Source organism: Malaclemys terrapin, chromosome 16 (assembly GCF_027887155.1).
Source record: "Malaclemys terrapin pileata isolate rMalTer1 chromosome 16, rMalTer1.hap1, whole genome shotgun sequence".
NCBI classification, from domain to species: domain Eukaryota; kingdom Metazoa; phylum Chordata; order Testudines; family Emydidae; genus Malaclemys; species Malaclemys terrapin.
Window position 1 is genome coordinate 5,787,703 of NC_071520.1, and position 13,553 is coordinate 5,801,255.

At 48.8% G+C, this 13,553-nt stretch overlaps 1 protein-coding gene across 1 annotated transcript in view; it reads right to left on the reverse strand.

Annotated features, from left to right (window-relative positions):
• The window catches only part of LOC128824800 (adenosylhomocysteinase B-like), a 129,698-nt gene extending 116,361 nt beyond the window's left edge, over positions 1 to 13,337 (reverse strand). The window contains exon 1 of the mRNA XM_054006712.1: positions 13,212 to 13,337. Within this exon, the coding sequence (XP_053862687.1) occupies positions 13,212 to 13,337 (126 nt within the window). The remainder of the gene's footprint in view (positions 1 to 13,211) is intronic.
• Positions 13,338 to 13,553: the final 216 nt, after the last annotated feature.

Here is a 13,553-nt window from a genome sequence, read left to right on the forward strand (position 1 = left end):
AGTTCATCTCTCCCCTCACCAATCTCAGTAGTCATCATCCTGGCATCTCCCCAGGCACACAGGCCCCGCGGGATACAGCTGTTCTAATGTGTTACACCAACACCACTCGGCCTAATGCATATTCTGGAGGGGTTTCAGCCCCTTTTCCTTCTTTGTAGTTCCTCCCCCTACTAACGTTGGGGTGCCCTTCTCCCATAGCTTATTAATCCTTTTACCTCACGTTCATTAGCGTATACATCCACTAGTTACCATGGCTCTCTTGTGGTCAGACATCTGCTGACTTAAAATATCGCAAGCTCATATCAACTAGTATGTCATGGTTGCAGCAGTTTAGTCCCTACCGCTCTCTGCCTTGTGCTGTCTTATGATCTAGGGTTACTCCTGGTTAGCTACTCCTGTTAAGGCTTTTTAGGCCTTGGGCCTTGATTAGTTTAGCTAAGCTACTGCCTTACAGGCCTTGAGGCTTGCAGGCTCATTGCATTACCACCTTAACTTATACCAATGCCTCACCTACCAACTACCGATAGATATATGCTACAGAATGAGCACCGAGGAACCGCAGTGTCAGTGGCCAGGGACTGCAAAATCCAGCCAAGCTTTCAACAGCGCATCAACGAAACCCTGATGAAGAAGACTTTGTCAGCCACAATCTTGTATGTAACGTCAGGACTCGATGAACGAGGTCCCTGCCAGCCACCACCCTGCCCCGTTCCTGAGCAGAGACACTGAGTGAGGCCATTGGCGCTGCTATGAAAGGGCACACACTTTGCCTGCAACTTCCCACGGCTTAGTCCCCTCCCCCGCCAACTCCAAGAGCCACACTGCAGGGACGTAGGGGCTGGGTCCAGGGAATAGAGCAGCCTGTGCCCCAAGATGTCCGGGAGCTTTCTGTCTGTGGGGTGAGGCCGTCTGTGAGAGCTCACACATTTAACCCTTCCTCCTAAGTAGCGCCATACCAAATTCACCGTCCATTTCGGTCAATTTCACAGTCATAGGATTTTAAAAGTCGTCAATTTCATCCTTTCGGCTATTTAAATCTGAAATTTCAGGGTGTTGTACTTGGAGGGGTCCTGACCCATAGAGAAGTTGCGGGGGAGGGGGTTGCGGCACTGCTACCCTTTCTTCTGAGCTACTGCTGACAGTGGTGCTTCCTTCAGAACTGAGCGGCTGGAGAGCGGTGGCGGCTGGTCGGAAGCCCAGCCCTGAAGGCAGAGGCGTTGCCAGCAGTTGTGCAGAAGGATGGCACGGTACGGTATTGCCAATCTTACTTCTGTGCTGCTGCCTGCAGAGCTGGGCCCTCAGTCAGCAACTACCATTCTCCAGCCGCCAGCTCTGAAGGTAGGAGCGCAGAAGTAAGGGTGGCATAGTATAGTATTGCCACCCGTAATTCTGCATTGCTGATGGTGGGGCGCTGCCTTCAGAGTTGGGTGCTCTCCGGCCACCCAGCTCTGAAGACTATCAAAAGTAACGGTGGCAATACCACCACCCCCCCAAAATAACCTTCTGACCCCCCTGCAACTTCCTTTTGGGTCAGGACTCCTAATTTGAGAAACGCTGGTCTCCCCCGTGAAATCTGTATAGTAGAGGGTAAAAGCACACAAATGACCAGATTTCACAAGGGGAGACCAGATATCACGGTCCCTGATGTGTTTTTCATGGCCGTGAATTTGGTAGGGCCCTACTCATAAATCAGGTTTTCTAAACCTTTTATCATTTGTGTTGCTCTCCTCTTGATTCTCTCCAATTTACCCCATCTTTCCCAAAGTATGGCACCCAGAACTGGACAAAGAACTCCTGTAGTAGCCTCACCAGTGCTGAGTAGCATGGAACAATTACCTCCTATGTCTTGCACACAACACTCCTGTTCATACATCCCAGAATGATATGAGCCTTTTTTGCAACTGCAGCATGTTGTTGGCGTTTATTCAATTTGTGATCCATTATAACTTCTAGATCCTTTTCATTTGTTACTTCCCATTTTGTAGCTGTGCATTTGATTTTTCCTTCCTAAGTGAAGAACTTTGCACTCATTTTATTGAATTTCCATCTGGCTGATTTCAGGCCAATTCTCTAATTGGTCATGGTCATTTTGAATTCTAATCCTGTCCTCCTCAGTGCACCCAGCCTGGTATCATCTGCAATTGTTATAAGTATATTCTCCACTCCATTATCCAAGTCATTAATGAAAATATCGACTAGTACAGGACCCAGGAATCACCCCTGCAGACCCCCACTAGAGACACCACCCCAGTTTGTCAGCCAACCATTGATATCTACTCTTTGAGTTTGGTCTTTCAACCAAGTGTGCACCCACCTTATAGTAATTTCATCTAGATCACATTTCCCTATTTTGCTTATGACAATATCACGTGGGACTCTGCCAAAAGCCTTCTAAAATCAAGGTATATCGTGTTCACTCTTTCCCCCCATCCACGAGGCCAGTGACCCTGTCAAAGAAGGAAGTTGGGTTGGTTTGGCATGATTTGTCTTGACAAATCCGTGCTGGCTACTCCTTATAACCCTATTATCCTCTAGGTGCTTTCGACGTCATTGTTTAATCATTTGTTCTGGTACCTTTCCAGGTACTGAAGTTAGGCTGACTGCTTTATAATTCACTGGGTCCTCTTCGTTCCCCTGTTTAAAGATAGATTTTGAGTTTACCTTTCTCCAGTCATCTGCTGGAGTTCTTAAAGAATGGTTCCAGATTGCTTCCGTGCATTCCTTAAGTTCCTTAGAATTAATTTTATGAGGCCCTGCCAAATTGTATACAACTAACTTATCTAACTATTCATTAGCAGGGTCTTTCCCTATTTTGGCTTTTCCCCCTTGTTGTTAATATTAATTGTGTTGAGTATCTGGACACCATTAACATTTTTAGTAAAGATTGAAGCAAATAGGCATTAAACACCTCAGCTTTCTTGATGTCCTCAGTTATTATTAGCTCTCCTTCCATTCTGAGTAGAGGACCTACACTTTCCTTCAGCTTTCTCTTAATGTATTTAAAGAACCTCTTCTTCTTGCCATTTATGTCCCTTGTAACTCATTTTGTACTTTAGCCCTTCTGATTTTATCCCTACATGCTTGCAGTAGTCTTTTGTACTTCTCCTTAGCCATTCATCCATGTTTCCACTTTCTGTAGGATTTCTTTTTGATTTTCAGGTCATTAAAGAGCACCTGATGGAGCTACAGAATCATGGAATATCAGGGTGGGAAGAGACCTCAGGAGGTCATCTAGTCCAATCCCCTGCTCAAAGCAGGACCAATCTCCAGACAGATTTTTGCCCCAAATTGCCCCCTCAAGGATTGAACTCATAACCCTGGGTTTAGCAGACCAATGCTGAAACCACTGAGCTATCCCTCCCCCCAACATATTGGCCTCTTACTATTCTTCCTATCTTTCCTTCATCCTAGGCTAATTCCCCTCCCTGTGAAGGATTGGGAACATACAAGTGCTGTAGATGGTACAGTTTCTTAAGATTTGTTCTCCCCAGGGATGTTGTATTAGGGTTAACGGGTGTTTTCTCTGAGTTGGGCACCTATTTATTTCCCTGAGCTGAGAGGGTGAACGTGATATCTGGTTCTAGACAGTAAGAAGGGCTAAGTCTGAGTTTGTTGGAAGTACTGAGAAGAGATGCATGTGTGTGTCATGTGTCAGTACATGTTGCTGAACTATGTGGCACTATAGAGATTGGTGGGCATTGAGGGGGTTGAGCACTAGAGAGCTGGTACCTTGTAAAGCTTAGGGAGGGTTACGGTTTGCCAGGGACGTTTGAAATGCTCTGTTCAGCCCACCCAGTCTTCTCTCAAAGCTGGACTCAGAGCAGCCTGAAAAAACCATCTCTGCAACTTGCTTGTTCTGGGCTGACTCCGGAATAGATCATCTCTTGTGATGGTCTCCTGTGTACTGCACCTTTCAGGGGAGAATTAAGCTCCCCTCACTACTCTGAAACCTTCACACCACCCGCTCTCCTGCAAACAGGGCCTTTGCTCTCTGCTCTTGTGGTTTTGCTAATACAAAACAAAGATGATTCTGACAGAGGGGTGGGGTCACTCTCTCTCCAGCGTGATCTCAGTGAAACCTGGCCCCTGGTATCCGGGAGACAGCAGAGGTCAATGAGTCACACAGACACAGGACCCTCCCCTGCATCCCCCAGCTAGAGAATGGCACTGCTCTTTGCATGGTGCCCAAGCAAATACCAGTCCCAGTCTCTGCCCTGACTGCGCCTTGGTGCACATCCCTCAAATGGGTGGGGCATGGCTTCAGTGAGGCCTCCTCTGCTCCAGTCCGCAGTGGGCTGCATCTGCCTGTGCATCATCCTTGTACATCAGACCCTGGGCCGTCCTGAAGACACAGTCTGTATTGGAGCTCCCCTTGGGGGTCACTTCACAAGCTCATTTGGGAGCGGAGACCTGGAACATCCTGGCCAGATATGTACATTGGCCTGGAGCCAGTGGGGCGCTCCCCGTGTAAGTGTTCCTTTCCCCAGGTTGCCCTGTGATCATGGTAGAGCTGGAGACTTAAAATGCTGCCTAGTACCAAATCCCCTCCGATAGCCCCTCCCTCCCTTTCTGCATGGGCGCAGAATGGCCCAAGCCCTGCAGAGCTGGTGGAACTGTTCATTCTCAGGGACAAGTGTGATGGGAATCGCCCCTTCCTGTGGAGTAGATTCTGTGGGAAAAGCTCTGGCTTGGCGCTTCATAAGGAATTGCTGGATTCAGCCTATGGTACGTTAACAGACTGCTACAGTGGTTGGTCACTAGTTACATGGCATTGTTTCTGCTCCCTGATTGGAGGATGCCCGAACCACTTTCAACAAGACTCTAATGAATAAGAATCAACGTGGTTCCCCCAGCAGATTTCCAGGGGAAGTATTGGATCTGTGAAACGCTGGAAATTCGTGACCATTGTCAGCGATTTCTCCCAGATAAAACCACCCCATGAATGAAAGCAAACCTACTTAGGAGCTTTTCAACCAGCTCCAAACTCCACCGACTTCAGCATTTGACAGACCGATCCATGTGTCTGAGGAGACAGGACTCTATCCTGTAGCGTTTGCACATCAGCAGCAGCAGGGATTGAACCTATGACTTCAGGATCTAAAGCCAGTAGCAGCTGCTGCCTGAGCGGAAAGACCCAGTGCCAGCAGCTCACTGCCAGTAGCCATAAACCATTCTGTGGTCCAGCCACGAGCTGGGAATCGAGCACCCACAGAGTTAACCTGGGTGACGTTTGGATCCAAATGTTAATGTGCACAGCCCCGCACAAGGGATTGGCTAGGGTAGGAGTGAGTGAAGCTGTGGCTCCACCCGCTGGCTCCAGGCCTAGTATGCATGAGTGAGGTGTAGGGACGGCACGACAGGGTCCAAAATGATGTCTGGCCTCAGAGTGTGTGGAAGTGGCCTGTGGCCCGCCCGCGTGGATAGGTGGTTGGGCAAGTTTGCTGGCTGCTTGAAATGGTTTTATTTAATACACAGAAAAAATCTGACTGAGATCACATCTTTGTTTAGTTATTTTGTGACAATATAATACAGTCCCTATAATACATCAAGCAATGGAAAAGTAGAGTCTAAATAAGAGCGTTTAAACATAAAACACACTGCATATTTCAGTCTGCGTCTGAGCCAGGGCAGAGCATGGTTCAGTGGTTTGTTGCCAGGAATATTATACCAGAGGAATCACCAAGGGAGCATGACATTTCTGAACTTCCCCCTCTCCGACACACACACTTCCATTGCCCAGACACAAATCAGCTAGAACACGGGAACATAGAACCCAAAAGCTCTGAGCACGGATGGTTATTTCATCCAGTACATTCCTCCGGTCTTTGCACTGTTCCCAGTCTCTTGCCAACCAAGACTGATTAGGCAGCAAAGAGATAAATGAACTGTCTGTGCTTTGTTTACAGGTCTATAATTGTTTATTTGGATGACAGACAGATGGGCCATTCTCTCAAATTTAAGACCAGTCTGTTATTTTATACTCAGTTTAACAATATTCTCTGTTAAATAATTGCATTTGTGTAGGCCCCCTCATGAAAATGAAGAATGTTGAAAAATTGGAGAGGGTGTAGGAAAGAGCCACAAAAATTATTTGAGGGATAAAGAAAATGCCATGCAGTGAGAGACATAATGAGCCCAATCTGTTTAGTTAAGAAAAGAAAAGTCTGAGAGGTGACTGATTACAGTGCATAAGTAACTTCTGTGACAGATATTGCAACGCCATGCAGTACCTTGGAGGGGCACTGTATTAACTTTGATGGTTTAGGTATGATTGTGTTGCACTCTGTGGGGGGAAGGAGGTCCTGCAGTTCATCCAGGAACTAAAAATGGAGGGGGGGTGATTAAGGTGAGTCACTGAAACTAACCACTCCAGGGAGGTACCATCCCTTGGAATGGTTTGCATATACTCATTTAAGTTGACTTTTCCCAGGGACTAGGAGACAAAGAAATGGCTCTTGGTTTAAAAGGGCTGCATTTAAACTGATTCAGGGCCTTCTTTCTGATCCAGCTAATGGGCCAATGGGGTCCCCAACCCTTGTAGAAGGGTTGGAAATACTTTGGCCATAAGACTGATGGGTGACTCCTGCTATGTTTAGTGTGTGTTTAAAGCTGTTTAGTGTGTTTGTTATGTTTTCTTTGTAATGCTTTTACCTTAAGAATAAATGTACTTGCTTAGAGAGCGCTGTGTGGTAACTTGTAGCTGCTGGCCCTTAGAAAGAAAGCGAAGTCCTGGCACTGGCGGATAGGCAAACTGGCTTGCTGGGGATACCACAGTGTAAGTCAGGGAGCTATGCAGCTTTAAAACCTCTTGTCAGAAAGGAGTGGGATGAGGGTCCCCGCCCAAGACAGGGGATGGCTGGAGACCTGACCAGGCATTCCTGGAATGGGCCACAGAGTGGGGGATAGAGGTCCAGTTAGCTTGAAAGTGTGATAATATGGTGGCAGCATGGGTGGGATCTAGAACAGTGGGGAATTCCAGTAAAGGGCCAACAGCAGTAAAAGCAAGGACTGTAGATGGGAAAAGCACTGAGAGAAGTCTCATAGTCTTTTCAGGAAAGGAACAGTGAAATGAGAGACAGGAAAATGAGTTCTGAACAGCTTAAAAAAGTCAGAGCCGGTTGATATGTGCAGAGAAAGGCAGGTCAACCCAGGAGCAACAAAGGCCCAGCTGGTCGACCTGCTATACTTGGAGGACCGGAAAAGGAACGATGGTCCGCAGTCAGAGAACATCCAGCCCCCTGGCAGTGGGTCCAGCAGGTGGGGAATCTTTGACCCAACTCCCTGGAAGGAAGCAGGAACAGGCTGACAGAGGCAACAACCATGCTCCATCCAGACTGAATGCACCACTGCAGCAAGGATCATGGACAGATTGACAGCTAGAGCAAGAGAGACTGGAGGGGGACAGAGTGCATCTCAAAACCCAGCTGCCTGAAGATGGAGAGAAACACACTGTTCCCAGAAGTACCAAAATTTCCCATATTCCAGGAATGTGAGAGTGGCCACACACCTGTCCCACAGGACTGCCTGGGCTTGCCTCCCTGCTCCAAGCACTGCAACCTCTGGGGTCCCAGAGCCACCCAGATTTGGCCCAGTCATCATAATGCCAGGAGTCCAGGGAGGCTCTGCAACCCCATGAGCCAGGTCACAACTCCACTCACACACATTTGAGCAGTCAGGGGGGCGGGGCCAAAACCTGGAGGTTGCAATGCCCAGAGCAGAGAGCCAAGCCCAGCCAGCCCCACAGCAGAGGCACTGCACTGGGGTGAGTGCCAGGCAGCTCCCAAACCCTCTGGGGGGCAGGACCCAACCAAAACCACTCCAGGGCCTCCACCCCCAGACTTTACTAGGTAGCAACAGGCCATAAACATTTACAAATGGGTCCTGAGCCCAAAAAGGTTGAAAGCCACTGACCTAGACTAACCCCCTGAAAGAGGCAGGATTTGGTGTATTTAAACCATCTAAGACAGGTGGCTACTATCCAGCCTCCTCTTGAAAACTTCCAGTGAAGGAGCTTCCACAACCGCCCTAGGCGTCTGTTCCATTGTCCCACTATTCTTACAGTTAAGAGGTTTTTCCTGAGTTTAATCTAAATCTGCTGTGCTGCAGTTTGAACCCACTGCCTCTTGTCCTGTCCTCTGTGGCAAGAGAGAACAACTTGTCACCATCATTTTTATGGCCGCCTTTCAAGCATTTGAAGACCACTATCATGTCAGCAGTAATCTCCTCTTTTCCACACTAAACATATCCAGGTCTTTCAGCCTTTGCTCATATGACTTGCATTCCATCCCTTTGATCATCTTTGTCACCCTTCCCCTTTATTGTCCGTGGTAACTTCGCTAGCCGCTCTGCTTTCCTATCATCTTCTGTTACCAGCTCACCTTCTCCACTGAGCAGCAGACCCGCACCATCCCAGATCTTTCCTTTTGGTCTGGCTTATCTGAAGAACCTCTACTTGTTGTCTCTAACATTCCTTGCCAGCTGTAACTCATTCTTTGCCTTGGCTTTCCTGATTTTGTCCCTACATGCTCACGCTATTTCCACGTATACTTCCTTGGTGACATGCCTCTCCTTCCATTTCCTGCATGGATCCCTTTCGGTTTTGAGATACCTAAAAAGCTCCTGGTGCAGCCACATTGGCCTCCGGTGGCTCTTTTTATCTTTCCTCTGCATGATGTTGAACTGCCAGTATTACATCTTTTAGGAGCTGCCAGCCCCCTTCGATTCCTTTTCTTCCCATGGATCAAGCCTCCAGAGCCTTGCCTAGGCTCCCCTCATCCCAATGCCACAGTGTATCTGAAAGGGGCAAGGGGCTGGTTCTGTCCAAAGTCAGGAATCCCAGGAGATGTGGGGTGAGTACGGCCCATGAAGGAATTTATACCCAGCATTACTGATGCCACAGCTCCTCGCTGTGCTCTCCAGCTGATCACGTTCGCACAAGGCTGCCTATCCACATGTGCTTCCCCAGGGGAGGGAAACTCACACAAACGCTCTGTGCATCTTCACACTAATGGAAAGGGCTCCTGGGGGCCATTTCGAGAGAGAGGCCAGAAGATCTGCAGCATCTCAGGGACCCCAAGTAATGGAGGTTTTCCGGAGCACCGCTTCCCTGCTACACTTGTGAGACTGAGACTCTAGGAGAGAGCCATGAAATCAGATTGATATAAGAGGGTCAGGCTTGTCTGTGTTTTACTAGGACAAGCTGCCAATAGCTTTCCCATTACCCTTTGCTATGAAATACATGGATCCAGTTAGTATTCACCGCACAGCCCAATTATTTATAAGGGAAATTTTTCATTTTGAGTTTCAAGGTATAACAAGGTGGTTATAAAAATGATTTAGGGCTATGAAAAGTTTGATTATAGCGGGGAATTATGAGAAGGTTTCAATGAAAGGAATAAGTTGCTATGAAATAATGGGCCTGTTACAGAAAAGATATGCACAGAATAAAGACCCAGTTAACTGTTCCTGGTCTGCTCTCCTCGCCCTGGGTGCAGTGCTGGCCCTCACGCAGGGAGCTCTGCGGTAGGAGAATGGCCAAGAGTGTCTTAATGGAAAGCTCCCAGATCGCCATTGTCTCAATGGCTGATATTCTGGGCACAGATTAGCGTGAGAGAGAGAGACTCAGTCTATAAACGTTATGATGCAGCACCTCGGAAATAGGCATAAAAGTGATGGACCAGCCCTAGGAACCCGGCTGCAGAGCAGATAGAGAGCTCAGCCAGACGACAGGGAAGGAGGGAGCTGTGAGTGGTCCATCACTGTTGATGGGACCTGGTGTCTATGTGTAAGTGTGCAGCCAGCACGGAAGAGCTGTACAAAAGCACTCCCCCGCCTCCTTCCTCGCCCACCCTTTGAGCCAAAGCACCAAGGAATAGGGACACTAGCAACCCTGAATCTGTTAGGGGCGGAGCTGGGGCACCAGGCTTGTGATAGAGGGTCCCAGACACAGCTAGAGGTGGGTCATTGGGTGACAGGGTCTGGGCTGTAAGAGGGGCTCAGGGACACAAGGGCATGGGGAGACACACGCCTGCCAAGTCTGTGTGCTGGATTCACGCACAGCTCCCCTGGGGTTAACTCTCCGCCTTCGCACCCGCCAGTGTGTGAGACCAGCCATCAAAAGATGGGACAAGTGGCTCAAGTGAGGAACACCTGTGCGTTTGATGTACGCTGCATTACATATGACAGATTAGACTGATTGTTACCTAGGAACCCTGGGTTAAAGGACATTTTCTCACTCTGAATTAAATAAAGCAGATTTTTTTTAAAGAAAACTTGAAAAATAAAATCTTCCATACACAACTGTAGCCAACCCCCAGCCTGCAGCAGGCCCTGCCCCCCAAGTGCCATCACAGACTTCAAAAGCCTGAGCTACAAGGGTGATTGCTGTGTCCTCTCTGCATCAGCCACTAAAGGGGGACAGGACATACACTTTGCCAGTGCATTACACAACTATTTGCTAGACACCAGAAGAACGGTGGAGATCAGGAATTCTGGGCTCTGCCCATTGCTCTGAGAGGAGAGTGTGGTGGAGTGGTTAGAACAGTGGTTAGCGATAAGCTAATCAAAAGTACACACATTTGGCACAGTCATTCTGTAAAGATGCGCCTTGGGCCGGTCATGTTGGATTCCACTCCCAGCACTTCCTCAAGTAACTTTGTGAAAGAGGAGAGACGGGGTGTTTGTATTTCTGTGCACGTCACACCCCTCCTTATGAGCCAAGGCCTCACGCCCCAACCCAGGCACAGAAATACAAACACCAGAATTCCTGGCTCCCACCTCACTGCACCTTCCCCTGGGCTATATGGCATTTTGTGGGGGGTGGATCTCTTTTACTTTGGTAATAACACGAATCCCAGGTGGGCAGTTCTGCAGAGTTGCACCGAGCGTGTTCCCGCGGAGTTGTCTGAGCCCATGAGAACACGCTCAACACTAATCCTGAGGTTTCAGGGCTAAACACCAGAATCAATGTTAAACAACAACTGAAACTTTTTGCAAAAAATCAAATGATAAACCCGGTGCCACAAAGTACCAACAAATTCACTGTCCTGAGCTGGGTTCTCAGAACAGTTCCTGGAAAGAAAATACCACTGCGCCCCAGGTAGCCTACGGCCTAGCCCACCCATCGGTTAGATTTCCCCTGGGAGAAGAGAATGCAGCACCCCTCCACCCCTCTCCACTGAGCCCACAGCCAGGTCATTGCACAAACTCTGCAGCACAGGGCTCCCCTATCACACAGCCTGGGGAGTCTAATGAAAACATGCCCTGGTTAGAGTGTGCAAACGATTGATTCCCACAGGATTCAAGCAGATTTCGCTGGCATCTCTTCCCTTTGGGGGAATCCAGCATCTTCCCCAGTGCAGCAGGCAGCCCTCCTGAGCCCAGACAGCCTGGCCAGCGCTCAGATGGTGGCTGCAGAGTTGGTGCTGGCTCCTTTCACTTTCCTTAGGGCACCTGGCACTCATTTTTTACTCTTCACTCAGGCTTTCCTCTTTCCCACTTTGATCATTGAACATTGCACCTGCCACACTCCCACACACACACAAACGCCAACACCAACACACAAAGACACAAACACTCCCATGGCCGCACAGGCTCTCAGACAATCCCTTTGTGCCTCGCACCACCGCTGTGGCAGCTGTAGTCAGGATGCCAGGGTTCCGTGGTCATGGAATTGACTCCAGAATCCAGCCCTTCCCACAGAATCTGAGAAAACAAAGGCTGTTTGGCCAACGAGATTCAGAGATCATTGCCTACAACACTACTGGGGGAAGGATCAGCGATGAGGGAACTGGAGAGAGTAGAAACTGAAGAAGCGGGCTTGTGATTTGTGATCAAGAGGGGAAATCAGGAGGTACTAGAAGTACTGAATCATTACAGATACTCTGCAAGTCACCTACTGAGGAATCGATCTCTGGAGGAACAGAAGAGAAAGCTACAGGGAGATACCTGATGGGTGTCCTTGTGGTATGAAGCAAGCAGCTACCAACAGAGATTCTTCAACCATCCTAAGAAGGGCAACCACCATTGACATGCGCTGGAATCTCTTTGGACCACTAAGAAAGGCTTTGCGATGACTGTCTCTAGGGGGCGGTGGGCTGGTTGCACAATTACTGCGTGGCCATAGGTGTACAGATGGAAGCGCTCCACTCCAAATACCACAGCCAGAAGCTCTGTTTCTACATGGGCGTACCCGTGGTCAGTCTCTGCCAGCATAAGCGACTGTCTGCTCCTGTTCAAGAGCGACACCCAATCCGTTCTCCAACCCATCACACTGGAGCGTCAGTAGCTCTTCTGGCTGGTAGATGTCCCCTTCAGGACTAGAGCATCTGGTATAATTGATTCAGCGTGTCAAATGCTCACCTGCCCCGTCCCCATTCAGCATCCTGTCTTGTTAGCGGATGTATGGGCTCCACTACTGCAGCCAGATGTGGACAGAACATGTCTCATTCCTATGAAGCGGTGTACCCCTTCCACATCCTTTGGAGCTGGCATGTCTCTGACTGCCTCGATTTTGTTGGGAACTGTTTTCTGTCCCTTTGCTGTGCAATATACGTCACCTCTTGCTATTACAGTCACATTTTTCTGGACTTAGTTTTATGTTCTTGTCCCTGCATCACTGTAGAAAAAAAAGTGTCATTTTCGGTCATGGTCTCATTCAGCTTCTGTATCATTGCACCCTTCACCTACAACGAGGAGATCATCTGCAGTTATTTTCACACCAGGCAATTCTTTGAGCTCTTGGGCGAGTCTGCCCTGAAACACCACAGGTTCTGGGCTTATATCCATTGGCATGCACAACCATCTGTTCCAACCGAATGATGTTGCCAAGGTTGTCAGCCTGTTGGACACTTTATCCAGGCTGACGTGCCAAAACCTATTCCTCACATGGCAGACCATAATGATGCTGCATTTGGAAAGTCCTGGCAAGATGTCAACAGCGAGCTCTGGATAATAGTATCTTTTCAATGCCCAGTTCAGTGGCTTTGGGTCTATGCAGAGGTATAATCTAGGGGCTTCCCCTTTTGCTTCTTGCATGGGCAGCTATGAAATTCTGACCCTGCACCTTTATCACATCCATGGCTTGTATGGCATATTCCCCCCCGAGGGGTCTGTGGTGCTTACCATCCACCCCCACGTACTTCAGTTAGCACCATCTCTTATTGTCTGGATTAGTTACAATTATCCCCAATAAGGTGAAATCACAGTTTTACTTTCCTGCTGTTGTCGTCCTCCTGCATGGCCAAGTCTGCGTGCGGCTCAAACGCCACCTTCCATGGGGTCCATCGGTTTGTGTCTGCAAAATCCAGGGCTCTGGGGAGCTTCAGACTGAGTTCCATGGCTTACGCTGCCCGTCAGAGAACTCGCAGCTCAGACACTGCCACCGCGTTTCGTTCGAAAAGCGCGATGCCAAAGGCAGGTTGAGTTGCACAAGTGGAGCTTTGCTAAATGCTGTGCATTGCTCTGTCCGTGGGGCTGGATGCTTCCAGCCCAACTCCCCACACTCCCTGTCCCCCTGGCAATAACAGCCCCTCTGGAGAACATGGGCCTTCTGA